This window comes from Anomaloglossus baeobatrachus, chromosome 6, assembly GCF_048569485.1.
Source record: "Anomaloglossus baeobatrachus isolate aAnoBae1 chromosome 6, aAnoBae1.hap1, whole genome shotgun sequence".
Taxonomy (NCBI): domain Eukaryota; kingdom Metazoa; phylum Chordata; class Amphibia; order Anura; family Aromobatidae; genus Anomaloglossus; species Anomaloglossus baeobatrachus.
The window spans coordinates 60,127,628-60,151,543 of NC_134358.1; the positions used below are offsets into that span (position 1 = coordinate 60,127,628).

The following is a 23,916-nucleotide window of genomic DNA, read 5'->3' on the forward strand; positions in this document are numbered from 1 at the left end:
CTGATCCCCTGCTTGTCCCTTATTATGTACACATAATAAAAGATATTCTCACCTCTCCTCCATTCCTGCGGTGCCTCCAGCTGTTTCTTGCAGTCCGCATGCACACCTCCGTGATAGCTTCCAATACAAAGGACCGCCACTACTGTCAGCGCTTAACTGCAATTGAGTGCTTTGTGGCGCTGTAAAGCATTCAATTACAGTTAAGCCATGACGACACTATCACGGACACTATCACGGAGGGGTCTGTGTGAGTGCGGACTGCAAAAGGCACCGCGGGAACGGAGGAGAGATAAGAATATCTTTTATTGTTTGTAAACAACTGCAAAAAAGCCATGACAGCACCGTGAACTGCCGCATGAGACGACCCTCGACTTTTGAGATGATTTTCAGGGGTTAAAAAGTCGTCTTACACGACGAAAAATACGGTATGTATTTCTCTTATCCCAAATATTTTTCAAAGAGCACTAAAAACTTAATATGACCATAGAATAAAAGTATTTAATGCATGTTGTGATCCTTTACATTCCATATATGTTTGTTGGTTGTGTTTTAGCTTACAGTCACTTTTCTTCCAGCAGTGTCAGTGTCTTTTATTTAACCTTGGCTGTCTTCTTGTCCTGCATTTAAGTTCAATTCCCTGTGCAGTTCAGCGTTCAAGTTCACTGAAACATCTTCATGACGATAACCTACTTTGAACTCGCTAGAATTGTAATTTTTAGCAGTGTCTGGCTTGTTTTACCTGTGGGTTTACAGTAGAGATAACTTGTTAATAGGTCCTTCTAATACCCAGAGCACAAGCACTACATCGCCTGTATACAAATGGTGATAGTGGGGGAGGGAATCTGAAAAAACTACAAGAAATGATTCATGTTTACATGCATTATGGTTAGAACATACAGTATGCCAAAAAACTTTAAAGGGAATCTGTCAGCAGGTTTTTGCTGTGTAAACTGAAGCCAGCATGCTGCAAGGGTTAAAGCAGAGAATTCATTGATGTCTGTCTTGTCAAGATCTGTTGTTTATTTGCTGGTTTTGTCTAAGCAGCAGTACCATTATCATTGTCCAAACTACAAATTAAAACGCAGGGCAGTCCGCTACGCTTCCTCCTCTGATTGACACCTCACTGTCATTGTGCAATCTCTATATTGAGCCGGGTGTTGGCAGGACAACTCTCTTAGCTTTTCTACATAACCAAAACTAAAAATTCTGATTGTGTCAGCCTGTAATCTAAGTGATACATCATTGGATTAAAGATATTTTTGCCTACATTATGCTACTCTGAGATGAGTTAGCAAAAACCTGCTGACAGATTCCCCTTAAGGAGTAGCTGTAATATTAACATGTTAATTTACATGTATTAGCAGAAGTGTATGTGCATTTTCCAAGTTTTGTTTAAAGGGAATCTGTCACGTGGAAAAAATGCTATTACACTAAAGATATGGGGTTATTCTGCAGACTAATCACAGTCTGAACCTGCCCATAACTTTATTTCCCCAGGCAACGTTTCAGTTTCAGTAATCGGCAATGCATCAGTGCAAATTCAGTCAATGCTCTGTGCATGGAAAACGGCAGCTGAAGCATCGCCCCCCGCACTGACTAAGGGGTACTTTGCATACTACGACATCGCAAGCCGATGCTGCGATGCCGAGCGCGATAGTCCCCGCCCCCGTCGCAGCTGCGATATCATAGTGATAGCTGCCGTAGCGAATATTATCGCTACGGTTACTTCACATACACTGACCTGTTGTGCGACGTCGCTCTGGCCGGCGAACCGCCTCCTTATTAAGGGGGCGGGTCGTGCGGCATCACTGCGACGTCACACGGCAGGCGGCCAATAGAAGCAGAGGGGCGGAGATGAGCAGGATGTAAACATCCCACCCACCTCCTTCCTTCCGCATAGCAGCCGGGGCGCAGGTAGGAGATGTTCCTCGCTCCTGTGACTTCACACACAGCAATGTGTGCTGCCGCAGGAATGAGGAACAACATCGGACCGTCGCCTAAACGTAATTATGGAATTCGCCGACGCTACACCAATGATACGATTACGACGCTTTTGTGCTCGTTAATCGTATCATTTAGGATTTACACACTACGATGTCGAGAGCGACGCAGGAAGTGCGTCACTTTCGACATGACCCCACCGACATCGCACCTGCGATGTCGTAGTGTGCAAAGTACCCCTAACAGCCACTCTGCATTAGAATCTGCTGTCAAACATTATGGGGGCGTGGCTACAGCCGCCACTCTACTCCCCCACAGTGCCTCTCCCGTGACTGAAACCGGAACGCTGCCTGGGGAAATAAACTTCTTTTCCTCCCGGCAGCGGGGTTTAATCTGCAGGATCAGAATGTTATTAGTCTGAACATTAACCCCATGTTTGCAGGTTAATAGCATTTTTCCACTTACCAGATTCCCTTTAGGCACAGTAATATCACACTAAGTAGATTTACCAAGATTCCGTTAGACATCCAAAAAGAATTAGTTCTGATATAAGGTTACGTTCCCACTATGGCACAATTTATGGCTGTTTTTTTGTATTGATTTATGTCTTTTTTTTTTCCTTTCACACTAAATGTATTTTTCTAGCTTTGATTTTTTGTCTCTTTTATATCTACTTGTCAGTTGTTTTTTCTGACTATATGTGTGATATTTAATGATTCCAGATGATTTCGGCTGATTTGCGACTTTTTAAAAAGTCATGCAATTTAATGCAACTGTATTTCAGTCAACCCCTAATGTAATTTTATGCATGAGCTTCAAAAGTCACATCTTTTGCAGCCTATTCAAAAATATGCGACTTTTGCTGAAAAAGTCTTAAAAATGCTTAATAACTGGAAAGAAACCTTTTTATTTACTTTGCACCAAATTTATAGACCGCATGTGACAATTTGATGAATACGCCACAATAACCATATGAGAATACCTCAAGATAAAAAAGAGAAGTGACAAAAGAAAATCAAATGATGAATCGAGACATGAGTTTTTGATGAATTTTTGACATTGGGTATGTTTGATGAACAAACAGCGTCATACAGTTCCAGCAAAGTGGATGGGAGTTATAGAAATCTTATTTACACTGTTATTGTTTTGGTTTTTTTTACGTAATGTAAACTTACGTGCGGTGCATTTTTTAGATAATCAACGTGTCAATATCTCTCTTGGGTGTGCTTAGTTTCATGTGCAGGTTTCCCTAATAGAGTTGTATTAGACGCACAAAATCTGCAGGTAACAGACATGTACCATATTTTTTAGGATTATAAAATGCACTTTTCTTCCCAAAAGTTTGGGAGCAAAATGAGGGGTTCATCTTATAATCCGAATATAGCTTACCAGGAGGTGGAGAATGAGTAATGTGCTGGCTGCGGGGGCTGTGCTGTCTGCGGGCACTGTGCTGGTTGCGGGTGCTGTGCTGGCTGTGGGCACTGTGCTGGCTGCGGGGGCTGTGCTGTCTGCGGGGGCTGTGCTGTCTGCGGGGGCTGTGCTGGCAGCGGGGGCTGTGCTGTCTGCAGGCACAGTGCTCGCTGCGGGCTCTGTGCTGGCTGCGGGTGCTGTGCTGGCTGTTAGCGCTGTGCTGTGCTGTTGATGAGAGTGATGCGGTGCAGCGAGTGTCCCAGATGCTCTGTTAGCGGTGCAGGCTTCAAATAATTGTTCACAGAGTCGGCTCAAGATCTTATCTGCGCACGTGCAGCTTCCGGCCCATTGATCTCCCAGCAGTAAACTTAAGGAAAACGGCGCCCAAAGGCATTTATGCATAGATGAGATCTCGCCTTGTCATTGAGCTAATAACTCAATGACAAGTCACAGTCACGGTGTGGAACCGTGGAAGCGGCATACATAGACGCGAAACGGCCGTTGTCCGAAGTCTGTTCCAAATCCAATTACGAGAATTTTAAATGCAACAACCAGACTGTCCACCAGTGGAGCAAAATTGGCTCCTGTGTGAGAACTGTTAAAACAGGCATTAAAACTAGCTGTGCCCGGAAAAAAAGTGCATAGATGCCACCTGATGCTACGGGGGGCTGTCTGATAATAACACCATAGGGGAGTCGCCCATTCTAAGGCTTTGTCCTGAAGTAAGGAGATGATAAAGCCTACTCTGGACCTCTCCGTAGAGAAGCGAGAAGAGTTGACCTCTAGGTGTATCTGACACTGACTAATGAAACCACAACATGATCTGGCATCGCCAGAATATCTGTTTGGCAGAGCAAGTCGAGGATCATGTGCAGATGTCACCATGGTCTGAGGTTTATCCTCTATACTCTTGAGCCGCGACTCAAGTACTTGTATGTAACGGTTTAACTGCTGATATTTTGCCATAACTGCCAGACCCTTCGCTCAGTCCTAATATTACGGGGGGCTGTCTGATAATAACACCTAAAGGAATATCAGACAGTCAGGGTCCACCGTGCAAAGACTCTGCTGCAGACTATGGCAGAGTGCAATACCTCTGTTAAACTCACAGAGGAATATAATTAGTAAATAAGGCAATTCCTCCCTTACTTGGAGGGTGTGTGGAATGGTCTCTGTTAATGATCACAGAGACAAAAGCAGTGAGTGTGAAATGGCACCTACCTAGGTCCGTTCCTCTAGTGGTGCCAGGAGACGGACAGCAGCGTAAGCCGCACAAAGCTCCTACCTGCGTTCGCTCCACTAGTGTGCGAGGACACGAACCACTAGATATGGCACCTGCCTAGGTCCGCTCTTCTAGTGGTGCAAAAGAGACGGACAGCAGCGTAAGCCACACAAAGCTCCTACCTGCATTCGCTCCACTAGTGTGCGAGGACACGAACCACTAGATATGGCACCTGCCTAGGTCCGCTCTTCTAGTGGTGCAAAAGAGACAGACCGCAGCATAAGCCGCACAAAGCTCCTACCTCTGTTCGCTCCCCTAGTGTGTGAGGATACGAACAACTGCCAGACGCAGTATAAGGAATGTTACCCTAGTGGCAACGTCCACCTACGAGTAGAATCACAAGGCCCAGCCGGACCATGTGCCTCAGGCACCTGCCTATGTCCGCTCCCCTAAGAGGTAAGGATACGGACTGCAGCCGAAGCTGTAAGGTATAAGAACGCTACCCTGCCGGTAGCGCTCACCTAGCATAGACAGAGAGATGCCTAGAGGAACGTGCACAGAGCGTCTACTCTCATGCATGAACCAAGAGGACTGAGCGCCGTGCGGCATGCGTCAGGGTCTTATATAGACTCTGTGCCTCATCCAAGATGGAGGACACCAGAGCCAATCCGCTGCCAGTTCGACAGGAATGACGTCACGCTGGCCTATCACCGAGCAAAGCATCACAAGCACATGACCAGCGACCAATCGGCATAGAAGGTGTCAGAGACATGTGACCACGTGTCACAAGCACATGACCAGCGGCCAATCGGCATAGAAGGTGTCAGAGACATGTGACCTCGTGTCAGCGATGATGTCACCCGCACATGTGCAATGGCTCCAAGATAGGACTTAGTCTCCAGCGCTTGCACATGTGCAGTAGCAAGAAATCTGGACATAGTCTCCAGTGCTCGCACATGTGCAGTAGCAAGAAATCTGGACATAGACTCCAGTGCCACAGCAACCGCAACACCTGAGGAGCATGGCCATCTTTAGTTAATGCCACCCCCTTGAAAATGAGCAGTGTGAAAGCCAACAAGTCAGGCACCTGGCACTTCTGGTTTTTGAGCACTTTGTTGGATGGAGTTCCGTAGCCTATCTCTATCTTAATTGACTGCTGAGTGGTGGATCTCGGTCAATGAGAGGTGTGTGGGTCAACAAGCTGTCAACAAGGTAAACAAGCTGTTTAGGGGTGTTTTTTTTACAATTCGCTGGTCTGTGATGTAATTCTGTCAATCTTGGCTCTGTGGGAACTAGGAATACAGGCTACATAAGGCAAATTTTGTAAACTTGCTCTGACCTTGTGGGGCAACTGTTTAGAGAGATTCTGATGAGGCCTTCATTTTAACCTTTCACTGTGGTTTATCTTTGGCAAACATGGCTGTGTGGGGCAACTGTTTAAAGAGGTTTTTGTGGCCTAGATTTGAAATTTACACTCTGTGGTTAAACTGGCAATCTTGACTGTGTGGGTGAACTGGGATTCAGGCTCTCTAAGGGCCCTTTTTAAAATTTTTGTTCTGTGAAGAATCTCTGAAATCCATCTCTGTAGGGTTAGTGCTAACATTTTGAATTTCTTCAGTTGCTTGCTTTGTAACCATAATTACTGGGGTGACAAAAGCCTTTTAAGCCATTTACCTATCCCCCTTTGTTTACAGGGCAATTGACATTCTCTTACTTCGATTCAGGTTCTTTTTACAGCCCCTAGCCCTTATTACAACTAGTTTACAGTCTCAAACTTGGGCCCCCCATTGACTTGAATGGGGTTAGTTAAGCTCGCCTATCCCGTTTTTTTTCCCCGTTCTGGTTCGGCAAACCCAATTTATCCACGGGTTTGCTCATCACTAGTTTTGATAGTAACAGATTTTTTACGTAACCTTGATATATTATCTCAAATGTAGAAAATAAACACTGTTAAAAAATAATTTAGCAACAGGTAAAATGAATCTACCAAATAATTCTTTGTGTTAACATGTTCAATTAAACCAGTGATAACCGTTTTTCAAATCCAGCCCTGATTTTCCAATCATTACACAACTGTAAAGGACTTTTGTTCTGTCACAGTAAGAACCTAAGTGATTAGCAAGATGAATGGACAAGCCAGCTGTCAGCATCCAGTGACAGATCAGCATTTTGCAGAAAGCTCTGAACCTTCTCCAGGTCCCAGAACATAATGCAGTAGATGAAGAATCACTGTTACCAACTTTTTTTTGAATAAATGCTGACATAGAAAGAACAAAACTGTAAATGGATAAAATAGCAAAGGTTATAAACTAGTGAGATAGAAATTTTCGAGTTGACCTGGGATATAGAAGTCATTGGTAGAAGATCTCTTTATACATAAAGTGTTGGTACTGGTGGTTCATACAACCACACCCTACCATCTTTGGAAATGGAAGACAGATTATTGATGTCTTCACCCATATTAGATACCATTTGGCTGTCATCTAACCTTCCAATCCCCACTTACAAATTCATCTTGGAAGTAGATTACCTCCTCTGAGAACAAAAGGATTCGTAATGTTGAGACCCACTTGCCCAATCCTTCTCACCACCAAAATCTACTATCGTGAAAGACTGGCATACAAGGAATTCAGGTTATAAAGCAGTGGTATGGACATTTTTTGAGCTGCTATGGATGTAGAAGTCATTGGTAGAAGATCTATGCAAACACAGAGGAAGAATGGTCGTGCACCACTGCCTGTCACCTGTGGTACCGCGTATGCCTGAGGTATTCACTTGCCGGCGATTCAGTCCAGCCACGGATGCGCATCGCAGAATAGAATCCAAGGATGGTAGGAGGTAAGAAAAAGGAACCGCACTCCTTCGCTTGTGTTGGGATCTTTTATTCAAAACGGTGCATGGTAAAAAGGCTGGAGGTAATCCATATGTCAGCTCCTGCTATGGACGACGGCCATTTTGCCTATTAATTAGGACCCGTGGAAGCCTAATTAATAGGCGAAACGGCCGTCCTCCATAGCAGGAGCTGACATATGGATTACCTCGAGCCTTTTTACCATGCACCGTTTTGAATAAAAGATCCCAGCACAAGCGAAGGAGTGCGGTTCCTTTTTCAGAAGATCTATGCAAACATAAATTGATTTCCTCATCCATTCTAGATATCAGTTGGCTGCAATTTTGATTTTCCTTGTTACCATATTACCTCACCTGAGAACAAAAGGAACTTGAAAGATGAAACCCAACTTCCCAGTTCTTCTCTCCACAAACATCTGTTATTTTGATAGACTGACATATAAGGAACTCAGTGGGATGAGATTTTTTCGAGCTGATGCTTCCTGAGTCTGCAGGACAGCTTGAATTTCTGTGCAATTTGATTGGGGTTGCTTACCCACCATCTAGACTATGCTGCATTGCATCATTTCATCAATTTTTCTCTGCCTTCCATGTCCAGGGAGATTAGCTACAGTTCCAGAGGTTGTAAACCTCTTGACTATTTTGGGCACCATGAACAAAAGAACATCAAGATCTTTGGAGATGGACTTGTAACATTGAGATTGTTGACATTTTTCAACAATTTTGATTCTCAAGTCCTCACACAGTTTTCTACTCCTTTTTCTGTTCTCCATGTTTAGTATGAATCACATAAACACACAATGCAAAGATTGAGCCAACTTCTCCCTTTTTTTCTGGTTTCAGGTGTGATTTTCATATTGCCCACAGCTGTTACTTGTCACAGGGGAGTTTTAATGAGCATGACATGCTTGAAACTAAGTTGTTTACCAACCATTTTAGAAAAATTCCAAAACTTTTGTCTGTTTTCCTTTTTAGAGTTTTATGTTAAATTATGTTCAATTTGCCTTTTATCTCTGTTTTTTTGTGTTGTTCCAATGCACACAAAGGGAATTAACAAGTGTGTGACAAAATATGTGTAATTGCAATAATTTTCTGGGAGAAATACATCTTTTTTTGGAACGGTTTCAAGGGTGCCAACACTTTTGGTCTACATATTCATATCTAACATCAAAACTAAATGGTACCACCCACCGAGAGCACCATCCAATAATCTCATAAAATGGCAAATTACATCCAGATTTAATACATCTGCTTTATGTCAGCGTGCAACCTCTATAATCTGCTTATACCCTGCCAGATAAGACATTACAAAAGTCTGGGAGAAAATAAAAGGTTATTTCTTATTTGACCTACCTAAATAAAAATATTTGGTGTATCTAGGTGAAATATGCTATTATATGAAAACCATCTATTAGGGTAGAAAAGTCAATTGCTTTGAAGTGTTGAAATTAGGAATTGCCAGAATCCATTTTTTTTTGCGCCTTGCCCACGCAGCTCCGCGTTTCGTCATTCAGGTCCAGTTTTCATTTACAAGCTACTAATCTTCTTAAAGCTAAGAATCCCTTTGGTTGCTCCGGTGCCTACTTGGTCTCACGTTGTCATGATGTTGTGGCCTGAGACCAAAATCCATTGTTGTTATTTTTAAGAAATTCTCGACACTTTTCGAAAAAGGTTCTGGCTCCTGTTGGTGTTTCATACATTTTAAATGAATGTGTAGACAATTTTTAGCAATCTCTCGTCCCCTGGATGTGAAATTTGTGTCTGCGGAAAACATATGCTCTATTTAAAAGGGTCACCGTGTCCAAAAAATTATACAGTTTGGATTCTTTTCAAATGGAGAAAATGCTTTGTGAAATTAATGTGAGCAGTGTCCAAATTTCAAATTAGATATTCATAGATTACAGATGCCAACATATTTCTCAGTTCACTATGAATATAATCAGTCTGGTGATTTTTCATGACAAATGAAATTATTAGGGTTCTATTATATTGTACATTAGAATACAAAGCTTGACATTGTAATTCCCTTTAACTTTGTCATGTCATGTAAGAAAAAAATGAGTGGTATTCTTAGTAGTTAAAATATCTTTAGATATTTGAATTTCTATAAGAGGAAAAAAAGGAAACCGTTGTCCAAACTGAGAGTTTCTAGTTGTTCAATGAAGGGTAACCATTGCTATTCTCTGAGCTACCAAGTTGCCCATGCGCCAATGTTTTACCCATTTTTTATCGATTAAATGCCTTTAAAGTGAACCTATTAGGTGCAATATGCACCCAGTACCACGAGCAGTTCTGGGTGTATATTTCTAATCCCTGCCTAACCATTCCTGTACACACTAGCATAGATAAAGAGATCTTTAGAAAAAGTATTTCTAAAGGTCCTTTATAATATACTAATGAGCGCAGGGATTAGTCGCAAGGGCGTTAGTTCCTGCGCTCATTCCGCTCTCTCAGCATGGTAGCACGCCCACAGCGGCATGCAAAAATGCTATTCAATGTCCACTTTCCAGCCCCATCAGCAGTGTCAGTGCACATTATCAGAAGTCCCGGTACCTCCGGTCATGCACATTAGACCTCTCTGAAGCCGGAACGTGTACAACCGCTTCATAGTGCGAATGACAGGAAGTGCGCAGGTTTTGCACACTGACGCTGGTGTCTGAAGTTGTGCAATGGACACAGGTACACACATCACCACTGATGATGATGCTGGGGAATGGGCATTGAATGGCATGTTAGCAGGCCCCTGTGGGTGTGCTAACATGCTAAGAGGGCAGATTAAGTGCAGGAACTAACACCCTTGTAACTAGTCCTTGCACTCATTGGCATATCATAAAGGATCTTTATAAATACTTTTTCTAAAGATCTCTTTATCTATGCTCGTGTATACAGGGACATTTAGGCAAGGACTAGAAATATCCACCTAGAACTGCTTGTGCTTTTGGGTGCACTATTGGACTGGACTGGTTCCCTTTAATACTAATCATCCCAATAGGACAAATGCAACTGTGAGATTTAGACATACTTGACTTTTCCTACTTGATCCATAGTGTTGATGATAACTTATAGATCAGATTAGGTGTGGTAACTATGACCACATAAAAAAAACAACTTTTATCCCCTCTATAATGGAAAAGCAGGGCACATGTCTAGCCATAGCTCCGTTCATTCTCAAGGGAACTGCTGAAAACTGCATTCAACTTGTTTCTGTAGCACCATAGTGAATGGCTGGAGTGGTGGTTGAGCATGTGCCCTGCTTCTTCAATCTAATGAGGATGAAAGTGCCCAGTTCTGCCAATTTTTGGGGATCGTAAAAGCAGTGACACTCCCAGTGATCTATCTGTTATCACCAATTTTATCCCTATCTCATCATCACTAGTGATGAGCGAGCACTACCATGTTCGGGTGCTCGGTACTCGTAACTAGTGCTGAGCGAGCACTATGATGCTCGGGTGCTTGGTACTCGTAGCTAGTGATGAGTGTGCACTACCATGCTTGGGTGCTCACTGCTCAGTACTCGTAATGAACAGTTGGATGCTCGGATGTGCGCAACTTGTGGGAAGGCTATGGGAAACTCGAGCAGTTTTCCAGGAAATCTTCAGCAAAAATGCTCAAGTTCCCATTGACTTCCATTAGATGCTCTGACAAACCTGATTCATGTACCGAGTATAATGGAAGGCAATGGGGAACTCAAGAATATTTCCATAAGATCTCCCGGAAAAATGCCCCAGTTCCCGATTGACCTCCATTACAGTATACGCCATACATGAGAGGAGCCCGTTAGAGCGTTTTACTGCTCATTCCGAGTACCGAGCACCTGAGTGTAGCAGTGCTTGCTCATCAATAATCATCAGACATCCCCTTTAATAGAACTGAGCTTGTGCTTTTGACACAGGCACCAGAACTTCCTGTAGTTTGGAGCAACATAGATTTTCCCCACAATGGTAAAATGTAGACATTTGATTTCCGCATAGTCAATGTACCAAGATTAGAAGTCTATTTTTTTTTTTAAAATCTTGTTATTAATTGTTAAAAAGAAAGGCAAGGCATGAAGCAATTGACAATAGTTAAACATTTTTGACAGGTAAGGCCGCTTTCACACTTGCGTTCAGCGCAATCCGTCACTATGGAGAATAGCGCAGTATATTAACGCACTGCGCTATTCTCCATAGACTTGTAATAATGACGCACTGTAACGCAAGTGTCTGCGTTGCATCCGCTGTACGACACTGTGTCGTTAATTTAACGCAGCGGAGGGCGGAGGGAACACTGCATGTAGCTTTTTTTGTGTCGTTAAAGTATCGCACCTTGACGGATTCCGTTAGTATCCGCCAAGGCGTGTAATGATTGTCTATGACGGCGGATTCCGCCGCAATGCGCTAAGCGGCGGAATCCGCTGACAAATTCCGTCTTGTTCTACTGAGTATGCTCAGCATGTCCAGCAGAACGATCTAAATCGTTTAAAATCACTCCTGGTCTCTCACCCCTCTCCTCCCATCTCTCATTCTCACCGATCACGGGCGTGGCGCTGCACAGCTGTTACAAAGCTCCGGTGGCTTTTCCTCTTTTGAAAATGCCAGCCGCTCATTAATCCATCTCGTACTCACTGCTTTCCCCACCCACCAGCACCTATGATTGGTTGCAGTCAGACCCGCCCCCACACTGAGTGACAGCTGACTCACTGCAACCAATCACAGCCACCGGTGGGTGGGTCTATATCGTGAAGTAAAATAAATAATTAAAAAAAACGGCGTGCAGTCCCCTCCAATTTTGATACCAGCAAAGATAAAGCCACACGGCTGAAGGCTGGTATTCTCAGGATGGGGAGCCCCATGTTATGGGGAGCCCCCAGCCTAACAATATCAGCCAGCAGCCGCCCAGAATTGCCGCATTAATTAGATGCAACAGTCCCGGGACTCTACCCGGCTCATCCCGAATTGCATTGGTGCTGTGGCAATTGGGGTACTAAGGAGTTAAATGGCAGCTTATAGCTGCCACTAAGTCCTAGGTTAATCATGTCAGGTGTCTCCCCGAGATACCTTCCATGATTAACCTGTAAGTGAAAGTAAATAAAAAAACACCCGAAAAAATCCTTTATTTGGAATAAAAGACAAAAAAACCCCTCTTTCCCCACTTTATTAATCCCCAAATACCCCTCCAGGTCCGACGTAATCCACACGAGGTCCCGCGACACATCCAGCTCTGCTACATGAAGCTGACAAGAGTGGCCGTAGAACACGACCACTCTCTCTGAGCTCCACGCAACAACTGAAGTGAGGGGCGCAATCAGCTGTGCCCTCATTCAGGTTGATGGTTGATGGTTGTGATAAAAATATTTCCAGTAATTAATATGTAATAAAGAGGTATAAGTGCAACAAAATCCAATTAAAAATCTTTAGGATATCTCAATTAGTAGATCATTGTTTAGTATATAAAACCTGTGGAACATAATGGTTAGAACTAGAAATGTTAAAAAATAAAATCAGACGTTAGGGGCACGGTGCTGTATACTTTTGGATAGACAGGAAATGCGTTTTAAGAAGCATTCAGTTTACTGAACACACAATTATATATATATATATATATATATATATATATATATATATATATATATATATATATATATTGCATTGAAAGTTATTCATACTCCATGAACTTTTTAATTTTTTTCATGTTACTCCCGAAAGCGCAAGATATTTTGTTGTTTTTTTGAGGGGTTTATATGATATATAAACATTACTTAGTAAGTATTTGTGAAGTGTAAAGGAACTTATACATGGTTTTCTAAATATTTAACAAATGTAGATTTGAAAATTGTGACCTGCATTTGCATTCTTCCCCCATGAGTTAATACTTTTTAGGACCGCTTTTGCTGTAATTACTGCTGCCCTCCTTTTAGGGATGTCTCTACCAGCTTTGCACATCTACAGGGGACATTTTTGCCCATTCTTCATTGCAAAATACCTCTAGCTCAGTGAGATTGGATGGAAAGCATCTGTGAACAGCAATATTTAAGTCTTTCAACAGACTCCCAATGGGATTTTGGTCTGGACTGTGACTGGTCCGTTCACACATGTGAATATGTTTTGATTTAAACCATCCAATGTAGTTCTGGCAATAAGTTTAGGGTCGTTGTCCTGCCAGAAGGTGCACCTATGTTATAGTCTCAAGTCTTTTCCAGTCACTAACAGGATTTCCTCCAGGATTATTCTCCATGCATCTTTCTATCAACTCTGACCAGCTTCCCTGTCCCTGCTGAAGAAAAGCCTCCCCACAGCATGATGCTGCCACATTCATATATGATAGTGTAATGGTGTTTTCACGGTGATGTGCAAAGTCAGTTTCATACCACACATAACATTTTGAATTTAACAAAGAAAGATCTACTTTGGTCTCACCTGACTAGAGCACCCTACTCTACATGTTAGCTGTGTCCCTGTTACGGTTGCTGTGGCTCTGGAGACTATCTTTGGATTTCTTGCTACTGCACATGTGCAAGTGCTGGAGACTAAGTCCTATCTTGGAGTCTTTGCACATGTGCGGGTGACATCATCGCTGACACGAGGTCACATGTCTCTGACACCTTCTAAGCTGATTGGCTGCTGGTCATGTGCTTGTGACACGTGGTCACATGTCTCTGACACCTATGCCGATTGGTCGCTGGTCATGTGCTTGTGACGCTTTGCTCGGTGATAGGCCAGCGTGACGTCATTCCTGTCGTTCTGGCAGCGGATTGGCTCTGGTGTCCTCCATCTTGGATGAGGCACAAAGTCTATATAAGACCCTGACGCAAGCCGCCCGGCGCTCAGTCCTCTTGGTTTATGCATGAGGGTAGACGCCCTGTGCACGTCCCTCTAGGCATCTCTCTGTCTTTGTTAGGTGAGCGCTACCGGCAGGGTAGCGTTCTTATACCTTACAGCTTTGGCTGGAGTCCGTATCCTTACCTCTTAGGGCAGCGGACATAGGCAGGTGCCTGAGGCACATGGTCCGGCTGGGCCTTGTGATTCTACTCGTAGGTGGACGTTGCAGCTAGGGTAACGTTCCTTATACTGCGTCTGTCAGTTGTTCGTATCCTCGCACACTAGGGGAGCAAACAGAGGTAGGATCTTTGAGCAGCTTATGCTGCTGTCCTCTCTTTTGCACCACTAGAAGAGCGGACCTAGGCAGGTGCCATATCTAGTGGTTCGTGTCCTCGCACACTAGTGGAGCGAACGCAGGTAGGAGCTTTGTGCGGCTTACGCTGCTGTCCGTCTCTTTTGCACCACTAGAAGAGCGGACCTAGGCAGGTGCAATATCTAGTGGTTCGTGTCCTCGCACACTAGTGGAGCGATCGCAGGTAGGAGCTTTGTGCGGCTTACGCTGCTGTCCGTCTCCTGGCACCACTAGAGGAACGGACCTAGGTAGGTGCCATTTCACACTCACTGCTTTTGTCTCTGTGATCATTAACAGAGATCATTCCACGCACCCTCCAAGTAAGGGAGGAATTGCCTTATTTACTAATTATATTCCTCTGTGAGTTTAACAGAGGTATTGCACTCTGCCATAGTCTGCAGCAGAGTCTTTGCACGGTGGACCCTGACTGTCTGATATTCCTTTAGGTTTTATTATCAGACAGCCCCCCGTAACAGTCCTCTACATGTGGAAGAAGGTGTTCTGGTTTTTATTGGCTAAAGTGGTGATATTATGACTACAGTGCTGCTGCCAATCACAGAGCTCAGTGACTCTACAACAGAAAATGGTATGAGCCACTGACTTCAGCGATTGGCTGCATAGGTGATATTGTGCAGTAGTCATAAAGTCACCACTGCAGCCAATACACAGAGACAATAGCAGTGGAGCACCGGGAGTGTGTGTACTATCCTTTTTAATTATTTTATCACAATGCTGGTCAATAGAAGCAAAAAAACTTCTAAAACTGGAAAATCTTTTTATATTGCTTGGATTTTTTTCATTAAACCAAAGCTATAAATGTCGTCTTACACATTAGACAAATGCAGTCAGGCCCACTGACCATCCAATTGGTATTTGATGTTCCATCAACATTCATTCAACAGATCCTAAGGGCAAGTGAAAGTTTGGATCAGGAGTTATTTGTTGTCTTAGCCTACAAATATTAAATCCCCTCCTAAAAGTACTTTCATATTAACTATCTTAGGTCTATTTCCAATATAAATTCCTCGTGGCCTTAGAACTTCCGAAATTCTGGTTAAGGGTCACACATGTTGATCTATGCATTCAATGTCAACAAATTGAACATCCATAGAATAAATGACAAAAATGGAAATTTTCATACAAAGCTCATGAATTAATTTGTCAAATATTTATGTTTTTACAGCTTACCAGTTGCGAATTTGCCAATCACCTCCTCCTGTTCTGAACTCAGAAATACTCGCAGAAGATGATGAGTTTGAAATAGGTAACTGAATCCATTGTTTGTGTCTATAACATTCACAAGCAATTCCATTACCAGAATGACAACATGATACCATCAACTTCAATTAGGACATGGCCATAGTGGGAAAAAGTCACTGAAGCATTAAACCACATATGAATAGTCCCATTTGGGCATTTTGGGACTATTTCGAAACATAAAATATTTTAACCTCCAAAGAAAGGAAGAAATATTACTTGCCCCAAATCTTTTTCATCAAGTGATTGCCAAAAACTTTGTTTGCTAATGTCTTGGGGTTTGTAGAGTGGGAAATTCTCCATATTCTTTTAATCCTATTTAAATAATTGATAAAGGCAACCATTTCTAGGCACCAAGTCTCTATTTTAGAAACTTCTTTGTTGTACTTCTGTACTACGATTCAAACTCAGTGTGTTGTTGCTTATTATAAATAAATAAGATTTGGGAAAACTGATAGTAAAGGGGTTCAAGTTACAAAATGTGTAATTTTTGGACATCAATGAAGGTCCTACAAAATGGATTACTGCCAATATTATCTCCTGAAATGTGGCAAAATATAACTTAACTAAAGGGAAATATCTAAAAAAAATACTTGACAATGAAAACCTGTTGGCGGAGATTTTATCTCCGCTTTCTTGCATTCCCTTGAAGCTCACTCATGCTAGAAGAGATGCAATACACAGTATAACCCTGGTAGATCTACATCTGGCCAAGAGGGGACACCTCTGCCACCTAGTAAGAATGTACGCAACCTCTTTTGGACTCAACGGGGAACTAATTGTGTTCTGTTGTCTATTGGGGTTCAGTTTGAGATTTCGACATTTTGACACAATGTGAGCCTGATTGGGAGTATCATTTATAATTTGCATTTGTCATGCAATTACTGGAACCAATTCCTCATCATGTCTTCCAAGCCAAACTCTACATAAGTATAACTTTAATACTACTATTATGGGTATATTTATGTATAATGTTAATTCCGAAATTATTTTCTATGTCATCACTGGTTAGGAATCAATAATGAGTGTTTCACATGTGTAGAAAATACTTACAGTTTGCCGTCTTCTACAGGTTTTCAGCATTGCGCAATCTTGTAACAAAAGATCTGACTGGCCGGAAATCACTGACAGCTGCTGTTTCCTTTCTTAATGAGTCTATTGAAGCCTGGTTCTGAGTCTTATAGGCTTATATTAACAAGTAATGTCCGATCCGGACAGCAAACACTGAAAGAATTTGCCAGCAGGTTTTTTGCTGTGGAATCAGAAATCAGCATAACATATAGACAGAAACCCACATTCTAAGAATGCATCACCTACTGAAGTGATTGATATAGTTTTGATAGAATCCCTCTTTTGTCTCATGTATAACTAAGTAGAGCTAATACTTTTGGGCTGTGTATAACCCCGCCCACACCCCTGATTGGCAGCTTCCTGTGTACACTGTGAATTGTCAGCAGACAACCAATCAGTGGTTGGGGCAGGGTTACACAGATTAGCCAAACTTGTCTGTGTGTGAGATGTAATCAAGCAGTAATTATCTCCTACTGATAAAACACTTATTGTATTGAAACTGCAACACACAGCCTAATAAGTGACAGGTCCCTGGACTCAATAGATCATTTTAAAAAACAGAAGGATGGTATTCTGGGAGCTGCACTAATCTGACACACACTGCAGAAAAGAGTTTAACACTTTATTGCACAACACGTTTCCAGGACAATCTGTCCCCTTCATCAGGATGGATCGTCCTGTAAATGTATTGTACAATAAAGAGTTAAACTCCTCTCCACGGTGTGTGTTGGATAGTGCAGGGCCCAGAATACCACCCTTCTCTTTTGTACAATTACTGATTGATTCAGCTCCCAGTGTCAGGGACCGGGCAGCTGATGCGGCAGCACGATCCAGAGTCTACTGGTCTGACAGAGTTCCTCACACTGCGCTACCAAGCGGGCAGCGGCGGTGAATGTAATTGATCCCTGGAGACCTCGCTCCACTAGATTGACCTCGTGGGAAACTGAGGTTGGAAAGAACCAACAATCACACTTTGCTCCAGAGTTGTGCCTGTCAGCACATCGGGAGGAGGGGAGTGGAACTACCAATGTATCTCATACTCAATGGTATAGATTGACACAGGGGCACTTTCTTTCTCTTTTATTTTACGGCCCTGGATTCAGGCTCATTGTCTCCATATTGAGGTGTTCTCAAATTAAGTAGCAAAAATCTACTGACAGAAGTGATCCTGAAGGTCACAACTGAAATTATGTGGTCCAGAAGTCACCGCCAAGTAAGTGTTTTACTACACACACGAAAGATGCAATTTTTATTCTTAACCAGTGATAAAATGGAAATAAAAAACTGTAGTGGCAATTTAAGTGTTGCGTATTACATATATATATATATATAATTATTATTACTATGTATTATTATAGCGCCATTTATTCCATGGCGCTTTACAAGTGAAAGAGGGTTTACGTGCAACAATCATTAACAATACAAAACAGACTGGTACAGGAGGAGAGAGGACCCTGCCCGCGAGGGCTCACAGTCTACAGGGAATGGGTGAGAGTAAAGGAGGAGAGAGGACCCTGCCCGCGAGGGCTCACAGTCTACAGGGAATGGGTGAGAGTACAGGAGGAGAGAGGACCCTGCCCACGAGGGCTCACAGTCTACAGGGAATGGGTGAGGGTACAATAGGTGAGGACAGAGCTGGTTGCGCAGTGGTCTACTGGACTGAGGGTTATATTACATATATATTTTTTTCTCCTTCTGTAGGTGACATCATTCGCTATCAGTGTGTGCCTGGTTTTACCTTAGTCGGCAATGAGATTCTCACCTGCAGGCTGGGCGAGCGTCTTCAGATGGATGGATCGCCACCTTCATGCCAAGGTTTCTATGCTATTTTTTTGCACCATCTCTAATTACTAGAGTATAACCTTGCCTACATAAGCAAGTCAGTGGTAAATTGCACATCATGTTGTGACTCCATAAATGAATATGCCACAATTAGGAACCTATTTCATAAATGATTTAGTAAAATATTATTTGCTAAACACTGCACACATGATAATAAAGCAGATGTCTTCCCGGATAAACATATGGTCCTGGAACTGTTAACAAATGCCACCTTGAAATCCTAATAATTATTTTGACACGTCCAAGGAAAACTTGACAGTGAAGAGCAACATTTTTGTTTAATGGAATCGCTGAGCACATGTGAAATAGGAAATGATAAGAAATATCTGATAGGTAATTTTTATTATTTTCTTAGCTTTATAAAAAGAGCTGGTCTTGTAATTCCATTTTCCTTTTCCACATTCAGTATCCCTATCATCTCTTTCCCTAATGTTATTATTAAAAGTCATAATTTCATCAGCTGACTTGGATTTGGCCACCACCATATAACCTTCTTGAATTTGCTTCTATTCCGATAAACACAATGACCTTTACTCATTAAAGTTTTAAGGAGAGAATTCGGGAATGAAAAGTCAGTAAATTTTGACACAATGCAAGACTGCGCTAAAATTGATCAACTTTTGGTGTTCTCTCAACCATTTTTGCCTAGCTCCAACAAAGTTGGCAGCGCTGGGGCATGATGAGTTGTGAGGTCAATTTCGTAGTATTCTTTAAAACACAAATCATACTCCATATTTATTTAGAGGTTTGTACCTCTAAGACACCCCCTCATGAAGACCGCCATAAAAACACATTTCTTGATGAATGAGAGCCACTATTCTAAGTCGAGACTTCTCGATACTGGTCTACTCTTACAATATTCTAATATAATTGGTGTTTTCAGTTATAATTCATTTTATTCCATTTACCAATAAAAGGTGGCACCAGGGGTTAGTCTAATTTTCTCAGCAACCACATAGAGATGGTCGGAGAGCATAATCCCAACCTGATCTCTGTATGGAGAGAGACCACCCTACAGGTCCCATGAAAAATAGCACGTCCAGTAAATGTGGTTTAAATCTGCTTTTGCATCTACATAATAATTTATTTCATTCTCAAAAAATATTTCTTGGAGAAAATGTGGAGTTACTTTGGTGTGATGGGTGTATGGAAATATGTAGGAACTTTGTAGTACTTTCAACAGCTAGTTAGTGGTAGCTAAAAACACCGTGAGGCAACGCAGATGTATGGATGTTACACGTACTTGACATATAAAAGTTTAGTAAAGTAAAATGTGAATGTAACATCTCCAGTTCAGACTGGAAACTCTTAGCTGAGTTATTCTAAAGGCAAACCGCCATCATCATTTAGGGACTTAGGGTGTAGGACATTGAAAACATCTTCTCCGGAACCTGGATTAAATGAAGACATACAGTGGGTTTTACTGGATTCTGGAAAAGTTGAAAAAATGAGGCATGAGCTCTGTATGCAAAGTTATTTAGCCCTTAACACATTGAAGTTTTGAAGAATTGAGTATATGGTTCTTCCCAAGGCCCATAAGAGGTATGGGTTTCGAATGGATATAAGACTATATTATGCTGGACAAAAGATGAGCATTCCCAAAATCTTTTCTGTATATACATCTTTATTAGCTGAAGGCCTCATTTCCATATTTGATATCATATACTAGAAATTGTAAATACAGAACCTGTAGAGAAAATAAGGGAATCAACGTACTATGATGGTAGACATGAGAACGTAACCTCAGAGGTGTGGCTCAGGTTACAATCTTATATATACTATCATGGTTAAAGGTACTTTTTAAATATTCTCTGGTCTTTTATTACTCTAAATGAAGATCTAATGATATATCTACATACCAAAACTGCCTCCAAAGCAATATACTTTTTTGTGTGTCCTAGATATATTCATACTATTTTATTTTTGATTGGAATTATTTATATCTACACAGTCTATACCTTTTGGTCATACATTATAATATAGAATATATACTTATATTTTTACACTGTTACATTTTTGGTCAGCATTGGATTGATATAAGAGGCCTCTGTATTTAATTCTTGTTGTCATATACAAATTGTCTCTCCAGTAAAGGAGACAAACTCTAGCACAGCGCCACCTATTGGAAGTAGCGATCCTAAAAGTCACAAGTGGATTTTCAACAATCCATTGCAATATGACTCAGGATATATAAGCCAGATCAGAATCCCAATTTGCAGACACGGTGTTTCGGGGTGCTTGCCCCTCGTCAGTGCAAAGTATGGGGGTGTCTGATCTGGCTCATGAGAAAGCTATGTGGGGACCACGGGGGAACACTATTCTCCTTAAGGAGACTTTGCAAGCCAGTCTGGCTGCCAGGTAAGGGGACTTATAGCTGCAATGCCCCTCTGGGAAATATTCAAATTGTCTCTCCAGTAAAGGAGACAAACTCTAGCACAGCGCCACCTATTGGAAGTAGCGATCCTAAAAGTCACAAGTGGATTTTCAACAATCCATTGCAATATGACTCAGGATATATAAGCCAGATCAGAATCCCAATTTGCAGACACGGTGTTTCGGGGTGCTTGCCCCTCGTCAGTGCAAAGTATGGGGGTGTCTGATCTGGCTCATGAGAAAGCTATGTGGGGACCACGGGGGAACACTATTCTCCTTAAGGAGACTTTGCAAGCCAGTCTGGCTGCCAGGTAAGGGGACTTATAGCTGCAATGCCCCTCTGGGAAATATTCAAATTGTCTCTCCAGTAAAGGAGACAAACTCTAGCACAGCGCCACCTATTGGAAGTAGCGATCCTAAAAGTCACAAGTGGATTTTCAACAATCCATTGCAATATGACTCAGGATATATAAGCCAGATCAGAATCCCAATTTGCAGACACGGTGTTTCGGGGTGCTTGCCCCTCGTCAGTGCAAAGTATGGGGGTGTCTGATCTGGCTCATGAGAAAGCTATGTGGGGACCACGGGGGAACACTATTCTCCTTAAGGAGACTTTGCAAGCCAGTCTGGCTGCCAGGTAAGGGGACTTATAGCTGCAATGCCCCTCTGGGAAATATTCAAATTGTCTCTCCAGTAAAGGAGACAAACTCTAGCACAGCGCCACCTATTGGAAGTAGCGATCCTAAAAGTCACAAGTGGATTTTCAACAATCCATTGCAATATGACTCAGGATATATAAGCCAGATCAGAATCCCAATTTGCAGACACGGTGTTTCGGGGTGCTTGCCCCTCGTCAGTGCAAAGTATGGGGGTGTCTGATCTGGCTCATGAGAAAGCTATGTGGGGACCACGGGGGAACACTATTCTCCTTAAGGAGACTTTGCAAGCCAGTCTGGCTGCCAGGTAAGGGGACTTATAGCTGCAATGCCCCTCTGGGAAATATTCAAATTGTCTCTCCAGTAAAGGAGACAAACTCTAGCACAGCGCCACCTATTGGAAGTAGCGATCCTAAAAGTCACAAGTGGATTTTCAACAATCCATTGCAATATGACTCAGGATATATAAGCCAGATCAGAATCCCAATTTGCAGACATGGTGTTTCGGGGTGCTTGCCCCTCGTCAGTGCAAAGTATGGGGGTGTCTGATCTGGCTCATGAGAAAGCTATGTGGGGACCACGGGGGAACTCTATTCTCCTTAAGGAGACTTTGCAAGCCAGTCTGGCTGCCAGGTAAGGGGACTTATAGCTGCAATGCCCCTCTGGGAAATATTCAAATTGTCTCTCCAGTAAAGGAGACAAACTCTAGCACAGCGCCACCTATTGGAAGTAGCGATCCTAAAAGTCACAAGTGGATTTTCAACAATCCATTGCAATATGACTCAGGATATATAAGCCAGATCAGAATCCCAATTTGCAGACACGGTGTTTCGGGGTGCTTGCCCCTCGTCAGTGCAAAGTATGGGGGTGTCTGATCTGGCTCATGAGAAAGCTATGTGGGGACCACGGGGGAACACTATTCTCCTTAAGGAGACTTTGCAAGCCAGTCTGGCTGCCAGGTAAGGGGACTTATAGCTGCAATGCCCCTCTGGGAAATATTCAAATTGTCTCTCCAGTAAAGGAGACAAACTCTAGCACAGCGCCACCTATTGGAAGTAGCGATCCTAAAAGTCACAAGTGGATTTTCAACAATCCATTGCAATATGACTCAGGATATATAAGCCAGATCAGAATCCCAATTTGCAGACACGGTGTTTCGGGGTGCTTGCCCCTCGTCAGTGCAAAGTATGGGGGTGTCTGATCTGGCTCATGAGAAAGCTATGTGGGGACCACGGGGGAACACTATTCTCCTTAAGGAGACTTTGCAAGCCAGTCTGGCTGCCAGGTAAGGGGACTTATAGCTGCAATGCCCCTCTGGGAAATATTCAAATTGTCTCTCCAGTAAAGGAGACAAACTCTAGCACAGCGCCACCTATTGGAAGTAGCGATCCTAAAAGTCACAAGTGGATTTTCAACAATCCATTGCAATATGACTCAGGATATATAAGCCAGATCAGAATCCCAATTTGCAGACACGGTGTTTCGGGGTGCTTGCCCCTCGTCAGTGCAAAGTATGGGGGTGTCTGATCTGGCTCATGAGAAAGCTATGTGGGGACCACGGGGGAACACTATTCTCCTTAAGGAGACTTTGCAAGCCAGTCTGGCTGCCAGGTAAGGGGACTTATAGCTGCAATGCCCCTCTGGGAAATATTCAAATTGTCTCTCCAGTAAAGGAGACAAACTCTAGCACAGCGCCACCTATTGGAAGTAGCGATCCTAAAAGTCACAAGTGGATTTTCAACAATCCATTGCAATATGACTCAGGATATATAAGCCAGATCAGAATCCCAATTTGCAGACACGGTGTTTCGGGGTGCTTGCCCCTCGTCAGTGCAAAGTATGGGGGTGTCTGATCTGGCTCATGAGAAAGCTATGTGGGGACCACGGGGGAACACTATTCTCCTTAAGGAGACTTTGCAAGCCAGTCTGGCTGCCAGGTAAGGGGACTTATAGCTGCAATGCCCCTCTGGGAAATATTCAAATTGTCTCTCCAGTAAAGGAGACAAACTCTAGCACAGCGCCACCTATTGGAAGTAGCGATCCTAAAAGTCACAAGTGGATTTTCAACAATCCATTGCAATATGACTCAGGATATATAAGCCAGATCAGAATCCCAATTTGCAGACACGGTGTTTCGGGGTGCTT

The 23,916-nt window shown here is 42.7% G+C and overlaps 1 protein-coding gene across 7 annotated transcripts in view; it reads left to right on the forward strand.

The window, feature by feature from the left end:
* CSMD3 (CUB and Sushi multiple domains 3) overlaps positions 1 to 23,916 on the forward strand; it is a 2,007,504-nt gene that overhangs the window by 1,680,896 nt on the left and 302,692 nt on the right. For all 7 annotated transcript variants that reach the window (XM_075352941.1, XM_075352934.1, XM_075352935.1 and 4 more), the window contains 2 exons: positions 15,756 to 15,836; positions 18,602 to 18,715. In XM_075352941.1, coding sequence (XP_075209056.1) covers positions 15,756 to 15,836; positions 18,602 to 18,715 — 195 coding nt within the window. The remainder of the gene's footprint in view (positions 1 to 15,755; positions 15,837 to 18,601; positions 18,716 to 23,916) is intronic.